Source organism: Aureobasidium namibiae, assembly GCF_000721765.1.
Source record: "Aureobasidium namibiae CBS 147.97 unplaced genomic scaffold scaffold_2, whole genome shotgun sequence".
NCBI lineage: Eukaryota > Fungi > Ascomycota > Dothideomycetes > Dothideales > Saccotheciaceae > Aureobasidium > Aureobasidium namibiae.
In genome coordinates, this window is record NW_013581207.1 from 470,301 (window position 1) to 493,433 (window position 23,133).

General features: G+C 51.1%; 10 protein-coding genes across 10 annotated transcripts; 3 read left to right on the forward strand and 7 right to left on the reverse strand.

Moving 5' to 3' along the window:
* Nucleotides 1-296: 296 nt before the first annotated feature.
* M436DRAFT_60358 (uncharacterized protein) lies at nt 297-1,643 on the reverse strand (the record flags this gene model as incomplete). The annotated part of the gene is made up of 1 exon (XM_013575544.1): nt 297-1,643. One exon carries the CDS (start codon nt 1,641-1,643, stop codon nt 297-299), a length of 1,347 nt encoding a protein of 448 aa, XP_013430998.1.
* A 1,373-nt stretch (nt 1,644-3,016) lies between these two features.
* Nucleotides 3,017-6,007, reverse strand: M436DRAFT_60359 (uncharacterized protein; the record flags this gene model as incomplete). The annotated part of the gene is made up of 5 exons (XM_013575545.1): nt 3,017-3,524; nt 3,574-4,153; nt 4,769-4,826; nt 4,982-5,507; nt 5,556-6,007. The coding sequence occupies 5 exons, from the start codon at nt 6,005-6,007 to the stop codon at nt 3,017-3,019; spliced, it is 2,124 nt and encodes a 707-aa protein (XP_013430999.1).
* Nucleotides 6,008-6,354: 347 nt separating this feature from the next.
* On the forward strand, nt 6,355-7,307 carry M436DRAFT_78283 (uncharacterized protein; the record flags this gene model as incomplete). The annotated part of the gene is made up of 3 exons (XM_013575856.1): nt 6,355-6,788; nt 6,839-7,117; nt 7,169-7,307. 3 exons carry the CDS (start codon nt 6,355-6,357, stop codon nt 7,305-7,307), a joined length of 852 nt encoding a protein of 283 aa, XP_013431310.1.
* Nucleotides 7,308-7,379: 72 nt separating this feature from the next.
* Nucleotides 7,380-8,860, reverse strand: M436DRAFT_60361 (DUF1688-domain-containing protein; the record flags this gene model as incomplete). The annotated part of the gene is made up of 3 exons (XM_013575546.1): nt 7,380-8,194; nt 8,254-8,578; nt 8,705-8,860. 3 exons carry the CDS (start codon nt 8,858-8,860, stop codon nt 7,380-7,382), a joined length of 1,296 nt encoding a protein of 431 aa, XP_013431000.1.
* A 742-nt stretch (nt 8,861-9,602) lies between these two features.
* Nucleotides 9,603-10,928, reverse strand: M436DRAFT_39032 (ketol-acid reductoisomerase; the record flags this gene model as incomplete). Its single annotated transcript, XM_013575467.1, has 3 exons — nt 9,603-10,295; nt 10,351-10,661; nt 10,718-10,928. 3 exons carry the CDS (start codon nt 10,926-10,928, stop codon nt 9,603-9,605), a joined length of 1,215 nt encoding a protein of 404 aa, XP_013430921.1.
* Nucleotides 10,929-12,533: 1,605 nt separating this feature from the next.
* M436DRAFT_69511 (CNDP dipeptidase) lies at nt 12,534-14,027 on the reverse strand (the record flags this gene model as incomplete). The annotated part of the gene is made up of 2 exons (XM_013575693.1): nt 12,534-13,838; nt 13,896-14,027. 2 exons carry the CDS (start codon nt 14,025-14,027, stop codon nt 12,534-12,536), a joined length of 1,437 nt encoding a protein of 478 aa, XP_013431147.1.
* Nucleotides 14,028-14,471: 444 nt separating this feature from the next.
* On the forward strand, nt 14,472-15,638 carry M436DRAFT_38974 (tryptophan synthase beta subunit-like PLP-dependent enzyme; the record flags this gene model as incomplete). The annotated part of the gene is made up of 1 exon (XM_013575455.1): nt 14,472-15,638. One exon carries the CDS (start codon nt 14,472-14,474, stop codon nt 15,636-15,638), a length of 1,167 nt encoding a protein of 388 aa, XP_013430909.1.
* A 329-nt stretch (nt 15,639-15,967) lies between these two features.
* On the reverse strand, nt 15,968-16,549 carry M436DRAFT_39110 (uncharacterized protein; the record flags this gene model as incomplete). Its single annotated transcript, XM_013575488.1, has 1 exon — nt 15,968-16,549. The coding sequence occupies one exon, from the start codon at nt 16,547-16,549 to the stop codon at nt 15,968-15,970; it is 582 nt and encodes a 193-aa protein (XP_013430942.1).
* A 626-nt stretch (nt 16,550-17,175) lies between these two features.
* On the reverse strand, nt 17,176-18,115 carry M436DRAFT_38878 (ER lumen protein retaining receptor; the record flags this gene model as incomplete). The annotated part of the gene is made up of 6 exons (XM_013575438.1): nt 17,176-17,212; nt 17,269-17,519; nt 17,578-17,786; nt 17,843-17,909; nt 17,973-18,031; nt 18,091-18,115. The coding sequence occupies 6 exons, from the start codon at nt 18,113-18,115 to the stop codon at nt 17,176-17,178; spliced, it is 648 nt and encodes a 215-aa protein (XP_013430892.1).
* Nucleotides 18,116-19,182: 1,067 nt separating this feature from the next.
* On the forward strand, nt 19,183-23,109 carry M436DRAFT_38598 (uncharacterized protein; the record flags this gene model as incomplete). The annotated part of the gene is made up of 1 exon (XM_013575391.1): nt 19,183-23,109. The coding sequence occupies one exon, from the start codon at nt 19,183-19,185 to the stop codon at nt 23,107-23,109; it is 3,927 nt and encodes a 1,308-aa protein (XP_013430845.1).
* Nucleotides 23,110-23,133: the final 24 nt, after the last annotated feature.

The following is a 23,133-nucleotide window of genomic DNA, read 5'->3' on the forward strand; positions in this document are numbered from 1 at the left end:
AATCACCCTTCACCGTCCTTTTCGATTCTTTTTTCCTCGCCCTGTCACAGCCACGCTTTCAGAGCATCAACCCCCCAAAAAGCACTCGACATCGCCAGTTCGTCTTGCTCTCCTGGTCTCGATGCAAGCTCGTTGGTGGGAGCTTAGTCAAACTTCATCACTTCCGCGCGCTTGAAGCCATTGCATTCGTCCAGTGTGGTCCAGTGGAATACGAGCTTCATAATGTCCTGGTCGGTTGGTTCAGATTCCATGCTTCTGATGATGGCTTCGAGAATACTCTCGATGCATACTTTGCTCTAGACATCGTGAACGACTGCCCTGGGAACCTCTTGAGCTGGAATTGAGAACGGAGCTGGAACTTGAGCCAGAGCCAGAGCCGCAACTGGTGCTGGTGTCGAGCGTGGAGCAAATCTCTCGTTCTGGAATGGTATTGGTGCAGCCAAGTTCAAGAGCAATGTGTCAACGAGATAACCGTACGCTTTGTGCATAGCTTCGATGTCGGCTCTGCCGACTGGTGTGGATCCGGGCAGATGACCAAAGCTTTCTTCGATATCGTTGTTATCATGCAGGAAGTTTCCGGTCACTTTGACAGCATGACTCAAGTTGTGATAGTTGACCACCTGGTGAGGATTGGAGAAGTATGAAAGATGGAGCTCAGATGGCACCGGAGCATCCAACGCATGGAGCAAGAGGACAACCAGCTCATCGTAGGCTTTGTGCAAGCGCTGAAGATCCTCGGCGCCAACACCAACCGAATCATTTCTGTGCGTCAACGGGCTCTGCAGTTCGTTGATTAGCCTCAGAAAGTTGGCGGTAGCATATCCGCAAAGCTGCAAACTGTGTCTGGTAATGGCAGGGGCGTGACCGATCTCTGTGGTATCGCTGCCCAGATCACTCCAGTCTTCGCTTGGAGTCATGATACCTGTGGTCGATTGGGTTGTCGACCAGTCGTCCATAATTGAATGTTCTGATATGTCTGATCTCTGAGGCGATGCTTCTGTGATTTGAATGTCCCGCAGCGCCTTCGAACACTTCTTTGTCCATTCCAAAGCTTGTTCCACCTCGGTGAAAGAGCTAGAACAGACGCCCTTCTTCATTCTCTGACGTGCAGAGGCAGCTGCTCGTTCCTGCCTTGCATAATGACTTGATGTGGAATCTGGACAACAAACAGGTAGTCCATGTCGGGCAGGCTCTTCAGGAGGCTCAACAAGTTTCAAAGTCCTGGTAAACAATTCGTTGTACATGCTGTACAGTCCCATGCGCTTGGCGAGTACATTAAGACGATAGCAGGAGCCACTTGTAGCTCTCACGGTCCACGGTCCGTGCTCTTTGAGAATGGCTGACGTCTCTTCAGCAATCTGTTGACATTGGTCCCGTGTGAACTTGATGGAGAGCGTGATATTCTGGTTCCAGATTGGTTTGGGCTTTCTCATGCAGTCTCCTACAAGCGTGTATGATAGACCCATCCGAAAAAACTCGGTCTCAAGAAGGCCCAGAGGTTCACTGAGGCATCCAGCTGTGGTTTGCTTGAGGTAGTCGAGGTTCTCCGAGATGTTTGTGCAAGCTTTGGCAGATCCCATGACACTGTCCACGAGTTCCGGGTCGCGTTTCATCTGGCCCATGTTTCGAGAGTTGCCAGACATAACGCTGTTGGTAATCCTGGGTCGGAGGATGAGCGATGGCGATAAAACAAGAGACGCTGGAGCGACGGCTATTTATATCAGCAACTCCAAGTTTGCCAACTCGTGTCACGCCAGCACTTTTAAGCTCTTGTCACTTCTGGAAGCTACGAACATGGTTTCATTCATCACCTCATTCATGCAACAAAGAGATGGTCTCACGAGCGCTCAAGGATGGTTTCTCTGCTCCCCATGTGCTAAAGTTTGTAACGCACGCAGCTGTGAAACTGCACAGTGGCTCCGGGGATTAGGAGAGAGTCATTGAGAGTCGTGAGATCTATAGCTCTCTATGGACTCCTCATACCTTCTAGACATTACTGTACACTTATACAGTAGTTATCACGCTCCAAGCCTCCGCAGGGGAACTGTGGGAGGACTGTGGGAGTAACAAACTTTAGCACACGGAGAGGCTGAGTCAAGTCTCAGTTCAGGTTCTGTCTTTGAGATGGCTAGACAAGCCCCGGCGGTGCCAACTACCTGTTGTGCAAACGCTTGTGGCACATGGATACTGCGGTCCTGTATCTTCGTATGAGCCCGCAACGAATTTTGAGGGCTTGCAGGCTGGAAGTGCAAAGATCTGATGGTAGAGAAACGATCAAAAAGTTTCTCAAGAAGGTGCGACTGATGCCGTTTGAAATAGGAGCGAAAGTGTTGGGTTAGGGTCCTTCCCTGCTAATCACCTCACGCCTACCAACAAACCCGACACGGAAGCTTTTACCTTCCTCTCCACATCTCCAGTACCGCTGGCAGGTACGATGCACGTACCTGATAAGTGGCTTCGACTGCGCGTTGTCGACCATCAAGACTGCACCATTATCAATCAAATCATCTGTTGCTCGTTGACGTCCATTCATTGCCGCGCTACCACCGCGCATCATCTGACAATCTCGCGAGGCATCAACTGAGTTACCACACCGCACCAGCCCCATCACCTGCTGCATCTCGATCCGAACTCTAGTCTTGAACCTTTGTTGGTCGAGTCACTGGAAGCTTAAAGGTTGTCTCAAGCAGGTCAACCTGAGCCTAAGTGGGCTTGCTTTCTATCTATACAGGTTACTCGACACTCGAAGCATACACGTGTGCCACGTTGCATAAATCAAGCTTATAGGATGCATTCTGAGCATGACTACGCCTACAAAACGACAGATGATATAGCAACTCTCAGTGGCTGTGGCACCAATTCTCGAAGGCATTGCGCATTCTTTGATTTCTGAGTTACAAACATCTAGCAAACAGGGACACAGGACCGATTTCCAAAGCATATCCATTTTGTACCTAAATCCAAGTAAATCACCCTCTTCAGTACACCAGCCCACGCCAGATCTTCCGGGAAACACTCAATGAGCAGGGATCGGGTCGGGCCTTCGGAGACCTGCGAAATTCTCCACGTTGGTCCAATGGAAGGCCAACTTCGCAAGGTCCCCTTTTCTGGCTACCAACGCTTCCACCGACCAGTTCTCTTCTCGCTTGACCCCATCTTCAAAACCATCCAACATAATCTCCAAAATACTATCTCCAGTGGTTTTGTCCTGTTGGTCCTTGGTCGGATCAGCGTTTTGACACTCGTGCGTTGGTTCGAATGGTGACGATAGACTTGAAGAACTACTACCAGAGCTATCGCTCTCAGCATCACTCCAGTCGTCTTTTGGAGATACGCTGCCCGCTGATGATCCCCCGGACGACCAGTTGTCTGCATCGGGCATTTCTTCTTCGGCCGTATTGACAATAATTTCCTCGTCCTTTGAACTTGACGAGACGATCTTCAGCAGTTTTTTCTTGATCTCTTGTCTTATACCGACAGTCGAAGCAAGGTCTCGACAAGCTTTCAAGAATTCTTCATTTTCACTGTGAGGAACGTCAGCAGTTGCTTGTTTCAAAGATCGTGGATACTTACAAACTTATATTCTCCGGATGGCGACTACAATAGTTTTGGCCGGGCTCCTCACTGGATGACAAGATACGCATGATAAGCACCAAGAGGTTGAGGATGAGTTGCTGTCTCTGCAATCGGATCTGATATTTTTGCAAGTCGTAGAATACGCGGTCCGGAACAACGACAGTCCAAGCTTTGCATTGATTGGCGACCTCTCGAACGCTTGTTGCTATCTCTTGAACAACTTCTTGTACAGTCTTGGCTGTGTGTGTCGCGTTCTCCGTCCACAGCCTTTGAACATGTGAATCGGACCAGATGCGCCCAATGTCCTGAAAGGCGAATCCCATGCCATAGAACTCGGCGATCAAGGGGATAAAGGCGAAATACATGCACCTAGTTGTATTGATAAACTCGTGCGAGTATCTGATCCGATTTCCGATTGCGAAACATGATGAGCCGGAACCGAACAGGCTTGCCTTCAAGTGTGACGCTGGGATGTCAACCGAGTTGTGTCTTTGTTTAATAGCTGGGATACTGGAGAGAGACTTTTGGTCTTCGGGCTGTGAACAGTTGTGCGGCATATCTTCGATATCAGAAGAGTCTGTGTCGATGTTTCAGAGAAGTTTGGATTTCAGAGAAAGAATGGATTTGATGTGACTCTTATACTGTCGTCAGGTTCTGAAAGACACAGCCCACCGGTGCCTGATAGCTTCAAAAAGCACCTCTTTGGCAGACGGAGAGAGGGTTCGAGCAACATGAGTCACATCCCGACAGGGTAGGTTTCTCGAATTTTTTCTTCTGAGCACCACCTGGCCTTGGTCGGTAGAAACGCAATCACAAAATCATCTGACCAGTATGACAGCGACCAGTTATATCTAAGCAGTGACATGACGTGGGTTTCAACATCACGTTTACAAAAAATGTTGCAGAATCTGTGGAGCATTCTCCAGCCCTTTCTGCCTCAACCTTTGCTTCTCCAAAGGTGGAGATTACCTCTATTCGCTCAGAGGAACTCAACTCGAGATTATCGGCCAACTCCGACCTCACACCCATACCACTGACAATTATCTCCAATGTCCGATATCTGGAGACCACCTTAATGGTTCCTATAACAAAACCTCGAAAGCTTATCGTCCGATGTCACGAGAAAATGAGCAAATATCAAAGTTCTCGAAACAGTTCAAAATAGGATCAATATACTCGATTCAACACATACTGGAGCGATATGGTTTAGGCGAAAGGATTCTGAATTCACCAATATCTGGATATTCTGACTATAACAGAGCAACAGGTAAACACGCATCTCTTGTCGGACGACACTTCAGGTTGACCAATGGCGAATCAACCTTGCAACATCTTCGTCTGTTACTTCTGGACCAATCTCGCTGAAGATTGCCTCCAAGCTCCTGTCTTCATGACAATTGCTCACGCTCTGCAAGTGTGCAGCCTGGTCAGGTGTAGATGAAGCCAGAGGAGAACCAAGGACTGATGGAACATGCTCCAGCGACGGCTCTTGCTGCGGTACGTGCAAAAGCTTTGCCAAATTGTTGACGAGGTGCGAGTATCTGTTGTGTAATATTCCGGTCGCTTCGGCACAATTCTCTCCTAAGATTCCCACGAATCTGTCTCTGTTGCGGGAGTTGACCTTCATGAGCGCTCCCAGATACCTCGTGAACTCTACGGTCTGTTCAGCGGCGTTGATCAACTCTAGATACTCGATGGGGGCCGCGTCTTCGGGAGCTCTCTCGGTAGTTTCGCTATTGACATCGCTCCAGCCTTCCAGGGGCGTCATCATACCCGCAGAGGGTTGAGTAGAAGACCAGTCGCTTGGTTCCGTGATATAGCAGTCTTCTTCTTGACTGACCGCCAGCTTCTGTTTCCAGACGTCTAGTCTTTTGGACAAGCACTGTCGCTGGTATATGAGTATTCGGCTCTGACACTTCACACCCGAGTTACTACCAGCTGTCAGCAGGGAGAAATGATCGTTTAGGCTCAGAACCTACTTCAGCATTTGAGGTCTCGACAGAAGATATATCAAGGCCAAGTCCATCCACTGCTTTTCCAATGTCGTGGCACATAGACTGGGGCTATCGTGAACGACCTGTGGAGCCGAGGCCCACTCCGGTACATCCTTGATCAGATCGTGAACCTGGGAAATCGTCTCCCTGTTCTGTTTTTCGAGACTGATCAGCGAGTTCAGCCGGCTTGGTGTGCTGTATGTCGTCTTTGAAGTGACATCGGCGACCGTCACCATGGATCTCTGACGTGTTATGATGGACGACAAGTCAGGAACGAGGTCAGAGTTGATGTGCTCGATGTCTTTCTGGAATTTGCTGTAGATCGAGCTCAACGAGAGGTGGCATCGTTTGGCGACGTCTGAGACTGTCGTGGCAGGTATTTCTGGGGAGACTGCCGGGTAACAATGGGAGATTCCGCTTATGAGTGTCCAATCCATGGTCTGTTGAGTGCGATCCAGGATTTGTCGGGTTTTCTCGATGGACGAAAAAGCAAGTAGGGTGAGACTTAAATATATACCTAGCTTTGATAATTGTTTGTGTTTCTGTCAGGCTCTGGAAACTCAGAGAATCCTGGTCTTCCGTCGATGGCATGGTTTGCTAATTCGAAAAACTAACTCATTCGACTCGAGTATGTTTTCATCCAGATCGTTCCACCACCACGACACGCGACTGAGTCATAGCACGGGACGAGAGTTCCTGACTATAGTATCAACAGCATCGTTCGCAGGTTAAAGTCTTCTTCCCCTTCCACTTTTTCGACCAAAATTCTCCTCGATCATATAGCATGTCAAAGGATATCGTCTGTGCTCGTGCTGAGGCCGCAGGACCCATGCCCTTAGCGTTGTCATCTTACCAGACCACTTGCAAGGCCCTCATCGGGAGGATGCAGGCGAAACTCAACACCGAGAACATATATCTGCTCACTTACATCAGTAAAGCAATTCACCAATTGGAGCTCTGCGAAAGTAAGTCCAAACTCTTCAAGTACAGTACCAAGAACTTTAGTAAGAACATCGTCTTCGCACTTCAGGACAATTCAGACCGAATGCTGGACGCTGTTCGACGCTTGGAGTCTTTTGTTCGACCCGTTGAGCATGACTGGGTGACGGTCCCACTGAATGTCAAGACTCAGTGCAACTTCGTCTGTGATGCGCTCTTCTTGGTCGCATCGCATATGTGTTTGCTCGACGAGGTTGCAACGCTCTCGCGTACATCAAGGTTAGAACCAAACGACTTGCTTCTGATACAATCTTCTGACATCCATCCAGATCCAAATATCAGACTCTATATCTCAATAGTATTCGAAACCATGTGGTCAAGATGAGAGCAACGATGAACCGGACCTATATCCTAAAAGAAGACTCCAAGAAGTCACCGCCGCCCATGCAAATGATGGAAAAATCGGAGACGAAGCCCAAGAAGAGTCTCGAGCATGTCTCAATCCCCATCATCGACGCAATGAGTGCAGAGATCACAGATCGAGATATCGCAACTCTTGTTTTCAAATGGACGACTCTTGACAAGTTCAATGAATTTAGCCGAGTGAGGTGAGTGTATACTCCTTCTGCTGTTCCATATCATCACTGATGTTCGTCCAGCAGTCAGCAAGAGCCCGTGGAGTCAAAAAGTCCGCAAATATATGTTGAGGAAAAGAGCGATAACAAGGACAAGATCAAACACAGGGTCAAGAGTAGACGCGGGAAGCTATGGGCTCTTGCGTATCTATCTTTCATGTGACAATTCTTCGTTTCGGGGGTGTATTCTTGTACTACCAGAGTATGAGCTTGGATGTTAAGAATCTCTACACACCTAGAACAACGTGCCATCTCCATCAATCAATATCGGACTACTCTTCGTCTCCGGCCTCTTTTCCGCCGCCAATTCCCTCCCAGCCTTCCAACTGCCAGCCTCAAGCATCTGCGCCATACTAAACTCTACTTCCTGCTCTGTCATCTGCTTCTCAATAATCTTGTAGACCTCATCCAGCAAAGCAACAGTCAAAGCCCTCCACTCCACAATCTCATCACTGCAATCCTTGAACATGGGTAGTTGTTGTCCAGAAGCCTTTTGGCCACGCTCCAAAGCTTCAGGCTTGAGGGAAAGAACACCGAGATCGATGAAGAGGCCTCCGTTACGGTATTCGGGTAAACCAGTGCCGAGGTGAGCGTTTTTCCAGGAGTAACCTAGGATATTCACAAAGGGAACCATGAGTGAGTAAGCGAGCCATTGGGTAAGCTTATGGAATGGTTGGATGGTTTTCTTGATATCATCTTTGCCATCTCCATTCTGGTTCTCCAGGACTCTCAAGGGCCAGGCGTCTCCAATCGGTGTACCTTCGATTTGTGTGCGATCTTTGGGCCAGATGGGGATGAGCAGTTTTTGCAACGTTGACCAGAAAACGCGATAGTCGAGCTCCTTTGAGTCGGAGTCTGCGGTTGCGATCACATAGTCAACGAGATTGCCGGGTCGTCCTTCAGGGCCAAAGATATCTGAGTGTTGGAGTAAAGAGTCACCCAGACGAGAGAGTAGTTGTGCGCGAGGTCCCACGCCGATCATTGGGTTCTCAGCAGTGATCTGGAATCCCTTTGTGAGTATCTCTTCAGTAATGCGTTGAAGTCCTTTGGCTATAACGAATAGTCAGCTTTTCCGATTTCCTCAACTCTCAGCAGACAGCAGGACATACCATCAACCACATGCCCCACACTCTCGGTCGTCGAAAATTCGCCTGCCAAAAACATATACAGACTCGCCACTGCAATGCCCTCGCTCCTGGTATAAGTGTCTCCAGATTTCTGTTCCTCAAATTTCCATTTGTCACCAGCACCAGCGTCCAAGAGCACAGAAACAACGAAAAGATCGATTAACCTGCGAGCTTGTTCTTTTCTGTCGTGGCCTTCGTGCTTCCATTGGCGGTTCAGGTCGTCGATTCTTGGGATGCCGCCGACGTTGAAGTGTTGCCAGCGGCCATGAGGCGGGATGGCTTCGAAGTTGTCGGGACCAAAATCTCGCTGTTGTGGTTGTTAGTAGATGTAACTTTTGCGGTGCCAATCAAGTCAATGGTTCTAGTATGACTAAGAGAGACATCCGGTGTGAGGGAAAAAAAGACTGTCAGACCGGGGACAGCAAGAACTCACGTTGATCACAGAAGTCACATAAGCAGCAGCTTCAGGCAACTTGTCGACATGATAGGCGAAATGCAAAAGCTCATCTTTCTGAGCAGCAGCAAAGACAATCTGAGCCCTTTCACGGACAGCCTCGAGAGAAAGCAGATATTCAATTTCAGGTGTCATGATCGCAGAAGAGATAGTCCGATTGAGGAGGAACGGTTAATGTGGTAGTTGAAGATGGAAGTCTGTCAAAGCAAGGGTGAAGAGGGCTCATTATCCATCCACCACATAACGTGACACGGTGTCGCAATCGGTATAGTGGCGCGAGAGATAGTAGTGGCCGATAAGAGCGAGGGGTTGGGAAACGTGAGAGGGGTAGTTCCATCGGCCTCCTCCGCACTTGCTCCATTCGGGTGTTTGGTTAACCTTTCCGATATTGGTTCATCTGCTGTTCTTCTGCTTTGATTGTCGTTGGTGTCTTGTCTCTCTAGAGCTTCAGACGCACTTTATCGATTGTCTATGATCCAGTCGAAGTGCGGATGGCGATACAATTGCGGATCAAGTAAGAGAGCAAGGTAGAGATGAGCCGCAGTTACCCCAAGCAGACTAGGACAACGAGTCATTCACAAAACATGTCATGCCGGGCATGAATATCAAAATCACAAGCAAGACCGAACGTCAAAAAAGTGGCTGCAAGCCCAAAACGTCAACGACAACACTTGCACATATAAGAGGATGGAGAATATTTGTTGTATCAAAAAAAGAAGAACCTTTTGTCCTGTCATTGCCGTTTTGGTATGTAACACAAGCTCAGAATACATTCGTGAAAAAGAAAGGGTAGTAAAAAAAAAGAAAAGCCCAACACCCTCAAGTCATATCGTATAAAGCAGAAGAGACGCAAAAACACTTTTGTAGAGTTGAATGTCTAAGCGTTCTCGGGACGGAGGCTGCGGACGGCCTTGCCGGCGCGCCAGATCTCAAGGTTGCGGATCTCCTCCATCTCGGCCTCGAACTTGGCGCGGTAGTCGGACTGCGAAGCGTACTCGAGGGTGCGGCGGGTCTCCTCACCGGTCTGGACAGAGGTGTAGAGGTCGTCGAAGACGGGCTTGAGGGCGTCCTTGAAGCGGGCGCTCCAGTCGATGGCACCGCGGCGGGCGGTGGTGGAGCAGGCGGCGTACATGTAGTCCATGCCGTGGGCACCGATCAGGGGGTAGAGGGACTGGGTGGCCTCCTCGACGGTCTCGTTGAAGGCCTCAGAAGGGGAGTGGCCGCGCTCACGGAGAACCTCGTATTGAGCGAGGAACATACCGTGGATACCGCCCATCAAGCAACCACGCTCACCGTAAAGGTCAGAGTAGACCTCCTTCTCGAAGGTGGTCTTGTACATGTAACCAGCACCGACGGCGACACCAAGAGCGACAGCCTTCTCCTCGGCCTTGCCGGTGACGTCCTGGAAGACGGCGACGGAGGCGTTAATACCACGGCCCTCCTTGAAGAGAGTACGGACGGTACGGCCGGAACCCTTGGGGGCACAGAGGATGACATCGATGTCAGAGGGGACCTCAACCTTGGTCTGGTCCTTGAAGACGGGGGAGAAACCGTGCGAGAAGTAGAGAGTCTGGAGAATTGGTCAGCGATATGCGGAAAGAGGCTGGCAGTGTAAAATAGCGTACCTTGCCCTTGGTGAGCTGGGGCTTGATGTGAGGCCAGGTGGATGACTGGGCGGCATCGGAAAGAAGGTTCATGATGATGGTACCCTTGGTGATGGCCTCGTCAATGTCGAAGAGGTTCTTGCCCTCGACCCAGCCATCCTGCTCGGCCTCCTTCCATGAGGCACCGCCCTTTCGGACACCGACAATGACGTTCAGGCCGTTGTCACGGAGGTTGAGACCCTGACCGTGACCTTGCGAACCGTAACCGATGAGGGCAAGGGTGTCGTTCTTGAAGTACTCGAGGAGCTTCTCACGAGGCCAGTCGGAGCGCTCTGGGAAAGAAAGTTAGATACAGCTCATCTCTACGTCAATTGGGAACCAATCGTACCGAAAACCTGCTCCTTGTCGCCGGCAAAGTCGACGGTCTTGACACCGCGAACCTGCTGAGCAGCAACGGAAGCTCTGGGGAGCTGCTTGACAGCAGTGGTGCGGGCAGCGTTCAAGGCAGCGCTGAGGTAAGTGCGCTGCTGCTGGACAGCGGGGCGCTGGGCCTGCTTCAATGCGGCGCGGAGAGTTCTGCTGGCAGTACGAGAAGACATGATGATGGATGTGTGTATGAGTAGAACGGAAAGAGCGTGGGAGTCTTTGATTTTTTGAAGGCAGCTGTGACTACGTTGTGCCTGCCGCACAGACTCGCTCCCTTGACGGCCGGCCTGCGACATCGGCTCTGCCCCAGACCCCCGAGTCTTAGGCCACTCTCTTCTCCAGCAAATTGTGCAATATCCATTACCAATGAGAAGAGCTATAGCCTCTTCCAACCGTCTTGCTGACCCTCGAGGCCCTGCTGTAATATGTGAAGGCGCGACTCTGTCCGCGACCAACACCCATCAGCTTTCTGAAAAATATCCCACAAAGCTAAGCGAGAAGTATCGCGGAAACGGCTCCTTGCCAACCCAGCAACCAACTGCTCATTCTTCTGACAAACTGCACCGGATAACATGCTGTGAGACGTCAAAAGGTCTCCACCGGGTGACGATGATTTGGTAGGACTCCCCCGAGTGCCCCGATGCGCAGGGGCCTACCCAGCGACCCTCCGAGCGTCATCGCCCGTCTCGCGCCGACATCGTCCGGTGGGCCATCTGTTTGTACTGCACAGAGCCTCATACCAGCAGACACTCCGTTGTCGCAAACTGCATGACTGTTCCAATCTTGTGACTCAGAGAACGAGCTCTCTTGACACTGTTTCCTCATCTCTTTCTTCAGTCTCGTACTCACCAACTACCGAGTACATGCTTGTCAAAATACACAATGTTGCTCGGTTTCGTGAGATCATCCGCTGAGAGCGGCTCTACCACGGGCTCTCACTGGACAACGCTCTAGACTCCGAACACGCTGTGTATTGCAATGGCCGAACAATCGCAAGTGTCCGGTACAGGAGTACTTTCTTTGACCCTCACGCTGACAGTAATCCGCGCATCAAAACCACTTTCACCACACGCAAACTTTTTGGAAAATATACAACTCAACGTGAACAACATTGAGCATCTGGCTGTCTGCCATCAGATCGTGGTTCCTCCGCTTTCAGTCTTGTCCGATCAGCACGGATGCGCCGCCGACGACACAAACCGGGTCCTGAAGACGATCGATCACAGGCAACGATAGCAGAGGACACCGGGTCCAAAGCTTTTTCAAAGGCTTCGCCAGTAACCTATGACACTTTTCTCCGTGCATAGTCAGAACAAAAGTCGTGAGACATGCCTAAGGAACTTGAGAATACAGTCTGGGTCAGTAAGAGCAAGCGCCAAGGTTATACACAATATACAACAAAGCTGCTATCCTGAGCACCTTTGGGACGAAAAAAGCAGGTGTTGAAAGTCACGGTTGTTTCCTGAGCCAGGATACTTTCCAGTGAGAGTGGTTGCCTGAGACACTTTCATTGGATACCGATTTACCCTGCGAACAAACTGTGAGTTTAGGCAGCTATGCCGCAACTTCTACCACAAAACAACCAGAAGGAGAACATATAGGTAAGTGGAAGCAATCTTTCGAAGGACATCACTCAGTCCTGGAAAGTATTGTGCATTTTTATGGCTGCGATATGACAGGCTTGAGCCCCTTGGAAGGTAGTATCTTGTTATAGGGAAAATTAAAATTCATGCTTTGGTATCTTTAACATCTCAAACTCGAACTCTTCTAGAATCTTTCTACGACTCGTTCACATTCTCAATGGCCACGTGCTGTAAGTACGAGCCCAAGAGCTTGATTCCCTCGATGTAGTTGCGCTTGTCAAGCTTCTCGTTGATGCTGTGAGCGGCATCTGTGCTGGAACCCATAGGAAGGAGAAGAACGTTCTTGCCGGTAGCTTGCTCAAAGGTAAGAGTAACAGGAATGCTGCCACCCTCACGGGTAAGATCAGGCTGGACCTTGAAGACTGACTCGACGGCCTTGGCGGCAGCAGTGAAGTTCCAGTGCTTGGGCGAGGCAACCCACCACTTGCCAGAGTGCTGCTCGACAACCTTGCAGGTGTTCTTGGAGTTCAAAGTCTTGAATACCTTGTTGACGTGAGCCTCGACGAGTCTGTTGACCTCGGGGATCTCCATGTTGGGCACAGTGCGGATCGAGAACTTTCCGATGACCTTGGCGGGGATGACGGTCTTTGCGCCGGGAGCGGAGAAGGCGCCTTCGATACCGTGGAGCGACAGAGAGGGGAATCTCCAGCGGGCCATCAAGGTGCTCTCCTTGTCCTCGAAGATGGTGGTCTGGCTGCCGAGCGACTCGTGCAGGTTGTCCATGGTGAAGGCAATACCCTCGTACAGCTTCTTCTCTTCCTCGGTGACAGGGGCGACCAGCTCCTTGATCCCGTCGATCTGGATTTTACCGTTGGTGTCGACCAAGCTTCCCATAACGCGGACGAGGTCGGTCATGGGCTCCTGGGCGGTACCACCGAAGACACCACTGTGAAGATCCTGACCAGGACCGCTGATCTCAATGCTGTAGTAACTGCAACCTCTAAGACCGTAGGTAAGGCAAGGCTTCTCGGTACCGAGCCAGTAGTTGTCGGAGATGCAGACAGCATCGGTGTCCTTGAAGAACTTCTTTGCCTCGGCGTTGATGAAGTCATCGAGACCCTCGCTGCCGTACTCTTCCATACCCTCGAAGCACATGAGAAGGTTGACGGGGAAGTCGATGTTGGCCTTCTGGTGAGCCTCGATGGCGTTGAGCCAGCCAAGAACGGGACCCTTGTCGTCGGTGGAACCACGTCCGAACATGCGGCCCTTGTCGTCGATGGTGAGCTCGAAGGGCTCGGTGGCCCAGCCGTCCTCCTTGGCGGCAGGCTGGACATCGTAGTGACCGTAGACGAGGATGGTCTTCTTCTTGGGGTCCTCGCCGTAGCGGGCGATGATGACGGGAGGGAGCTCGAGATACTCCTTGTGGGGCTGGGGACCGAGGGGGCGGGCCTCGACGTGGGCACCAAGGGCCTTCAGTTCAGACTCGAGGAACTTGCCCATCTAAACAGTATGGTCAGCATGCGCGACAGCAGTGAGGGGTAGAGCACATGAACATACGCGGACGACCTCAGGTCTTCTGTCATCCTCGGAAGAAACAGAGGGGATGGCGACAGCCTTTCTCAGTCTCTCAATGAAGTGGTCTTGAAGCTCGTCGACCTTTGAGAAGTATGCATCGAGTTGAGGAGCCATGTTGGGCGAAGCTTGTTGTCTATAAATATAAGGCCAAGCGGCGGTTGTTTGGCGGCGGAGTTGAGGTCGGAAAGCTAGGACAGAGCACTTGGGGAGGATAAACTGTCTACGGGAGAACAGCTGGCCGATAGAGCGAAAAGGCGAGGACATGCAAATGCAGAGAAAGGAAATTCTTTCGTCGATACCGTAATGGAAACTATCGCAGGGCGCAGAGAGGCGCGATACGAAACGGAAAGAGCACGGAGCTTTGCTCTTTCCCCCTCGGCCAAGGAAACTGCCACCAGGATTCCCCACCTTCCTGTTTCAGTTGACATGCCACGCCCTTTCGCCGCGCTTTCCGTGCGGACAAAGACTCCTCCGCGCGAATGGTCAAGTGAATCATATCAATTGTAGAAAGAGTTTCTCGTTCGCCGTCACATCCAATCTAGTCAGCTTCTATTCAAAATGGGTGACGTATCATCCTGCCCACCTCTCACGCGCTCGTCGGTGCAGGCTGCACACGCAGCCATCAAGCAGCACATCCACCGCACTCCCACAATCACATGTGACACCATCTCCCACCTCGCTTCCACCCCCCAAACCTCCGACTCGCTTCAAGGAACACCTTTCGCAAACCGCACACCAGCCAGACCACGTATCAACCTCTTCTTCAAGTGCGAGAACTACCAAAAGATCGGCGCTTTCAAAGCAAGAGGAGCTTTCCACGCATTGAGTCGTTTGTCCAAGGAAGAGCTGAGTAAAGGCGTCGTCACACACAGTTCGGGAAACCATGCTCAAGCTCTTGCGCTGGCTGCCCGTACTCATGGCATCCCAGCACATATTGTCATGCCCACCATCAGCACTCCCTCCAAGATTGCTGCCACCAAGGGCTACGGTGCCAATGTCATTTTCTCTGGTTCCACTTCCGATGAACGAGAGGCTGTTGTGGCCGATGTGATAAAAGATACTGGAGCTATACTTGTTCCGCCATACGATCATCCCAATATCATGCTCGGTCAAGGCACGTTAGCCCTCGAGCTGGAAGAGCAAGCCAAAGACTTGGATGAACGAGGATTGGATGCCGTGGTAGCTCCCTGCGGTGGAGGTGGCATGCTCTCCGGTGTTGCCACAGCTTTATACGGTACTGGTATCCGTGTCTTTGGCTCTGAGCCCAGCTTCGAGGGCGCCGACGATGCAAAACGAGGTGTAGAGTCTGGCACTCGTATCGAAAAGGTCAAGACGCTAACAATCGCTGATGGACTGAGGACACCCCTCGGTAAGATCCCTTGGGCCATCATCAGCGACAAGGAAAAGGTGAAGGGCATGTACAGTGTCACCGAAGACCAGATCAAAGCTGCCATGCGTCTACTCCTAGAAAGAGCAAAAGTCTTTGTCGAGCCCAGTGCTGCAGTCCCTCTGGCCGTTGTCCTATACGATGAGAACTTCAGAAGCATGGTCGAAAAAGAAGGCGGCGAGCAAGGCTGGAATATCGGCATCGTCTTGTCAGGAGGAAACACTACTGTCGAGGCTATCGCAAAGCTTTTCGAACCTGCTTCTGAGCAGCAAGCTGGAAGGCAAGAGGCCAAGCTGGGTATGAATGGCGAAAGGGTTGCCGAGAACGTCGCAGGCTAGATAGCTCGCATCTCGGCGGAGACTGCGATATGTTTGTTAGAGGATGTAATGATACATACACCCAGAGCTACCGGCCTCGAGCCGGTAGCGTCAGAACATCAAGTCGTCTTAGGACCGAAAAACACGACTGGAAACGATCGCGAAACATCACATGCAATGTTCTGGATACAGAGAAATGGATGGCTGCTAAAGGGTAGCAGCAGAGAAACGTCAAACTCTATGCATTCTTTGCATTAATATTTATGCTTTACACCTCAGAAACTCCCGGCTCCCCACAGGAAAAACGACCATACCAGAAACCAACAACATCATCATTCCTCTGACGCTATTCAGGGTTTTGCGATCAGCGCAAGAGCACCAGCAACAGCACTAGCAATCATAATGGCAGCGCGACCATAGTTCAACTTGCGCCACTTCAACTGCAGCTCTCTGAACTCGGTCTCGGCAGCCTTCTGTCTGCTATCCTTGTCGGTGCCATTGGCAACACCCGCCTTGAGGATCTCTGCCAATCTCGACATTCTCTTGTTCATCGGCACCTGGATCAATAGTGCCCAAGCCGTAGTTGCAACATTCAATCCAAACGCAGCAGCGAGTTTGGGGAACTTGGCCTCGGCGATCAGGTTGCCGTCGCGGGCGCGCAGGAATGCGGTGCTGGTGAGGATGAGGTTGGAGAGGGAGCACAGGGCGTTGAGAGGAGGGAAGAAGTGCTCGCTGTTGTGCAGGAGGTAGGCGGTTTGTTGGGCTGTGTAGTGGATTGGTACGCCGACGGTGTGGTCGGTCAAGGTGGGCATGATCAGAGGCGATTGCAGCACTGAGCCGCCGAAGTTGACGGCGGCGCCTAGAGTTGCGAAGATCTGGAGAGGTTCGAAGAACCAGGGGTTGCTGATGATGTTTGACGCGAGGGCGGCCATGATTGCTGTGTGCTTGATTTGTTCTGTGGTATGTGTTGTAGTGACCCGAGCGAAAGACTTGATGTTTTTCTAGAGACGGCGAGAGTGGCCCTCAAGTACTCTCTTCCTTGCCTGTTGAGAATATATATTTACTTCGGACTTTTACATGGGGCCGATGTCTGCAGGAACTCATCCATGTTGTCGCATGTGGATGCGGAGGGATCATCATCACAGATCATTGATGTGCCGAGTCTTACCTGCACCATATCACCTGAGCCAAGCATGAAGATTGCAAAGGACCGTCGCATACTCGAGTACACAATCTAGTCGCTGCTTCTCTATCTAGAAACTCAGTCGGCGCGAGAATCTGGTGATACATGTGCAACCACGCTGATGCGGTCATGGTTTCCGGACGGAGAAGCGTTGCAGATCCCGCATTTGCATCAAGAAATCTCCGAAGTTTGCAGATCGCCCTTGTGGAAGAACTGTCCGAGGCATGGTGACCTATCTCTAGATTGTGACTTTTGAATTCGTGTTTTAATCTAGTTATGGCTATGAAGATGTCCTGAAGGTGTAGGCTCATCGCAAGCTCCTTTCCATGCATTCCAAACAAAGTCGTAAATTTGACTTCTGCAGCACTAGACTGTCTACACAGGTAAATTGAACTTCTTGCCTTGGAAAACCCTAGAAAAATGGTCAGTGAATCGATGCACATGGATTTACACAAGAGCGGGGTTTACTTGGTGTAGTAGATGTAGAAGAAATCGGAGTACAGAATAGTCTGGACGAGACCTGCGACAACTGAAATGGGCTCAAAGTGGCCCTCTGTGGCATAACGGTAGATCCAGTTGGGGATATAGAGTGCTCTGTAAGCGCCCAGGGCAAAGAGGTAATGCGTGGTGATAGTCTCTGCCTCGCCTGTTCTTTGCAGCATGAACAACTGGGGGAGAATGGCGACAGCTTCTAGCCAGATCGAAAAGGCCCAGAGCATCTGTATTGTGTCAGCATCTTCCTTCTCCTCTTGTTTGACCCGGCCGGCTGTGTCCTACCTCAGAGAATTCGTATTTGTAGGGGAATATGATGCCCAGGACGGCACTTCCTGCGACCAAGTACTGCACTCTGAAAGTGTCGAGGTTGGGATCGTGGGTGGGCTTGTAGTCGTTGAGCATCAGGTAGATGATATAGGCGGAGGTTCCAATGAAGACGAGCTTGAAGGTAGTGTTCCACAAGCTCCTGAAGGGATCCGTCCAAAGGAGGTCTGCGAAAATGGTCTTAGCATGCGATGCGTGTGTTTCCCGCGGCAGATGGGCGTACCAAGGTATCGGGTAACGTATACGACGAGATAGAGGAATTGTGATTTGAACGAGATGCCTGATGCGCTCTGTGGACTTGTTAGGATTTGGAAGCTTATTGACGATGATGATGGACGGTGGTAGGGACGTACGCTGGATGTCTTCATCTTGTGCAGCAGAATCAGAATCGAGAACAGATGCGACAAGTCGCCTGAGAAAACTGGTCAGCCTATTGCATTGACAAGCAGTTCTGGACAAAAGTGAACCCACCCAGAATGCGAAAGATGTTCATCATTGCTGTGACCAAGATGACCCTGTGCTAGTAGGACTGAACAAAGATTGCCTCGAGGCTGTCGACGCGTTGAGTGAGTGTTTGCGACACGGCACAGAAAGGGTTGATAGCAAGAGCAACAAAGGAGGTAGATGCAAAAGTCCTCCTAGCATCAATGTAACGAACAGCTTTCCGACCACGTAACATGGAAGGACGTCCGTGCGTTGCTCTTACCCCTTCCGCGACGTCGGTTTCAGGAGGAAGGAGCTTGACCTGTCACACAAGCTGCTACACAATTCTACATACCTTATTCACCAAGGTTCCAATCAATTATAACATGCACAAATGATTGTTGCCAGAGATCTCCATCCTACGCGATACAAGTATATAGTTCACCTCCGCTGCTCTCGATGGAGCGTGTAGAAGCTGAGACCGTTGGTCAGGGTGTTGCACAAGGAAATTGTGCAAGCAATGATCAGTATCAGCATTGTGGACAAATCGTCTTGGCAGGCCAACCTCAGGCAACATCACATCCTATGGTATGGCTCTTTGTCTGTACCCATTGCGGTCGTGGTATCGTCTCGTGAGCTGAGCACGATGGCTTCCGACCGCCTCGGAGTCCAGGACAAGATATACCGAGAATCCATGCTCGATTACCGGTTGGACCCTGGACAAATGTCCAATTGATCCCTTAGGACAGCTCTACTCAGGCTTATATGTTATATGTGATATGAATGTGTCCATGCATATCACTTTCCGGAGCAGAGTACCCCATGTCCACGGATGGAGGTCGTCATGATTATCACCGTTGCTTGTCTTGCATGCTGTAACAAGACATTCTATCTGCTTTGGAAGCATGAAGCGGTATGGCAGCTCCGCCAAGACTTTTGAGTGGCTGGGAAATGGCATCGCGCGTCGCGTCCCTGGAATTTCAATTTAGAGCATCATTCTGGCTACCATCTCTACCACACCCACTTTACCACAACATCCATATCAATTACCGCTTGCATTCATACCGCCCCTCATCTCATGACCACTAACGCACAATAAACCTCTTCACGACCACGACAGCATAATTCATTCCAATCACAATGTCATCTCCGGCGCGTTCAACGCGGTCGAGTCGCGCTTCGACACCAGCAGATGATAGCTCCTCGATCGTGTCCATGGCCCTCGAGTCGCCAGGAACTAGGATGAGAAAGCTCATGGCTGCTTTCGACGAAGAGTCTGACGACGACGCTGGCGTACCTGTCAGACCTACGACAGAATCGACTTCCACAACACAATCTGTAAACGCGACGCGTACCATTGACGCGTCCAAAGATGGGGAGCAGAACAGCGACGACGAGGATGAGCCTGTGTTCAAACCAAGAGGAAGGCTGGCAGCTAGAATGGGAGGTGCGGCTCCTCCTATTCAGGAAGAGTCGTCGTCAGAAGATGAAGACGTCTACCAAAAAATCAGAAGAGACCTCATGACTTCCAAGAAAGCTCCTTCGGCCGATAAATCTCCTGTCAAAGTCACACACCCGATCGAGACAGCTCGAATCCAAACACCACAACCCAGTCCTCCTCGCAAGAGACTCGTGCACCGGGCATCAACTCCCGCAGCTTCTACCCGCTCAGAAAGCCCCGGCCTGTTCATGTCACCAGCTCCAGAGCAGAGACGATCCGCCGACGACAAGTCCGACCACTCAAGTGGCTCAGACTCGGACCTCCCTGCAGACCCATCGGCGCCCTCCCGACTCCGCGATCTCGTCAACCGTCGCCGTGCTGAAAGATTGGCAAGAGAACAGGCCGAAAAGGAAGCAGAGGAAGAAAACGTCACCACTGGTCAAGCTCCTTTGTCAGACATGTTCGACGATGAGGATACAAGAGATGAGGTCACTGAGCGAAGACTGACCCAATCTGCAAGGCCCACACGCAAAGCCAGTAAGAAGGCTTTGGAAGAGATGAACAGAGAGACACAGCGGATCAAGAGAAACATGCAATTGACACATCAGGCAAAGGTCAAGAAGCGATTCACTCCACAAGACTTCTTGTCCGCCTTCAATCGCCCCAAGACTTCTTCTGGTCTTGCAAATGTCACGAATGCTGCCGACGTCACCTCTTCCTCTCCTCCGCCAGAGCCTTTCTCCGAGACTGGTGCAAACAAAGAACGCGATACACCGCCATCGAGTCCTCCCAGCATCGACGACAATCTTAAGACTATTCTCGAGCAGCCTGTTGGCACAGGAGCCCTCGAAGAGTCTGACGAAGAATTGCCAACCCTCCAAGAAGTTCTTACACAACCCAGGAAGACCGTTGACAAGGGCAAGGCGCCTGTTCGCCAGCTGCCCGCAGAGTCAAAGTCGATACCAATTCGTAAAGTCCGCGTCAATATCCCTTCACACAACAGATTCAACAGATTGAACAACGACGACGATGATGATCTTCAAATTATCCACGATCCTCTTGCTATGTTCAACCAAATCCCCAAGACACAGACTCCCGAAGGAAGAACCATGCTCATGCTCCGACACCTTGCCCAACTCACTGGTAACGGTGACAGAATCCGTAGCAAGAAAGGACAAAAGCCATCCATCTCTCCTCAACAACTTGATTTTCAACTCCGCCAACGGGCTCGCGAAATCGCAAACCAAGAACGTGCTGCAAGACTCGCAGACTTGCGGGCCAAGGGCATCGTCGTCTTGACTGAGGAAGAACGTGAAAGGGAGCAAATGCAGATTGAAGACATGCTTGGCAAGGCAAGAGAAGAAGCTGATAAGTTGCGCAAGCAAGAAAAGGCCACTGCCAAAGCTAATGGTGAGGATGTCGGTATCAGTTCTGATGAGAGTGAGGATGAGGATTATGTTGGTAGTGACGAAGAAGTCAAGACTACTGCCGAAGAGGAGGATGCGGAAGACGAGGAAGATATCGAGCTCTCTGGTTCTGAAGAAGAAGACACCGTCGATCACGACATGGTCGACGCTGAAGCTGGCGAAGCAGATCAAGACGAGCCGGTGGAGGCCGAAGAACTGGTCGACGACGACATGCTCCAAGACGATGAACCTCGATTGCCCAAATCAAGAAGGGCACGAAGGAAGCACATCATTGATGACGACGAGGACGAGGACGAACCAACGACGCTGCAAACATCAGGCAATGGTATCAACGATGAGCTTGCTGCTGCATTCGGCTTTGGGCGCGCACCTGCTGCACCAATGGGCATGTCACAGATGTTCGCAGGAACTATGGATGACACTCAAGCTTCTGACATGATCTCCCAAGACCAGGATTCTTTCGAGATGCTTCGCCAACTCCCGCCTTCTGCTCCAATGCCTTCAATGCAATTTCTTGACGATTCTCAGGATGCTGTGGCTGACAGCCAAATTGAGACTACCCAAACTCAGGCACGTGAGCCCACTCAGCAAATGGATCTACAGTTCCCTCGACCTTCTGCAGATTCGCCTGCAGTCATGTCGCAGTTCTCACAAATTCCGGACCCCTCTCAGGATGTCGGCTTCGATCCCAACCTTACTCCTCTTGCTGATAGAAATCGTGCTCCTTCGTCGACTGTCGACACTGTCTTGCTTGGTATTCCGGAGTCTCCTGTCGTCCAACGCCGTGGTCGTTTGGTAAAGCGATCGGAAGTTGCTCAGCAGGCGGATGAGGAAGCCGTACCATCTTCAGCGCCGGTCGCTGTCGAGAAGCCCTCAGATGCATTCAGCGTCATGCGCCAAGCAGCGAAGAAACCTGCTCAGCCCGACTTTGACAGACAGAAAAGCAATGCCAAGGGTATGGTCGACGAACAAGCCGAAGAATCAGAAGATGAGTACCGCGGTCTTGGAGGTGCCAGTGACGACGAAGACGCCGGTTCTGGTGACGAAGACGACAAGCAAATGATTGATGAGACCGACGTCAAAGTCAATGAACGCGAGCTAGCTGCTCTCTACGCCGAAAAGTCACGCGAGGAAAACGAAGCCCAGACAAGCAAGCTGTACAAGGATCTCATGTCTGGAAACCTTCGGCGCAAACGTGGAAACAATGCCTTTGAGCTCGACTCGGATGAGGACGATCAGGTAGTTGAAAGAAGACGCCGCAGACAACGTGAAGAAGCTCGCAAGCGCAAACTCTTGCTCCAAGACGAGACTCTGGGAAAACTTGGTAGCAACGACAAGAAAGAGGCCTTCCTCCGCGCCATTGAAGACAGAGACGAGGCGGATGATGTCGATTTCTTGGACGGACTCGATGTAGACGATGATGCGGAAATGGTCGCCTCGCAACAACAGCCCTCTGCCTCGCAACCCACTGCTTCCCAAACTGGCAATGAAGAACAGCACAACAGCCTCAAACGATCAGCCGACTCCCTCGACCTGAGCCAATCGTCCCAAAACGCCCAACCACTTCAGAAGAAGAAGTCTGTGGCAGCATCTTCACTTCGCCGCTCTGCCCTCAACGACACATTCCGCAAACCCAAGTCGCTCGCTGAAGTCCGTGACTCGCTATCGTTCCTCATCGATGACCCTTCCAATGCAGAACTCGCTTCAGAGATTTTGCTGTCTTCTGACGAGGAAAGAGAAGTTCGTGCTTTGTCGTCTGAACCCAGAGCCCCTGCCTCAGCACGCAGAGTCCCTGCCAAAGAAGCTGTCATAGATCGCCTGACGCTCAAAAAACAAGCCTCCTCTATGGCCGAGACCGCAGACTCAAACCTCGCTTTTACGTCCTTGTCGCAACAAGCCAAGGGATTCAAACCTGCTTCTCTACTTCGCAAAGCCACCACCAATACCTCTTTCACCAATGGCTCTTTCAGCGAGAACAGAGCCCCGATTGCGCTCAACAGAGAGGGTAGTAGTGGCATCAGAAATGGAGGTAGTAAGAAGTCCAGTATCAATTACCAGGCTAGGGAGGCGGAGAGACAGGAGATTGTACAGAAGGCGGCGAAGAGGAGGGAGGAGAATGTCAGGAAGATTGCTGGGTTGAGACGCAAGGCTGGAGGCGCACTCGGTGCGTTGGGAAGGGTGGGTGGTGGGTTCGAGTGATGGAGGAAAAGGATGAAGGGAGGG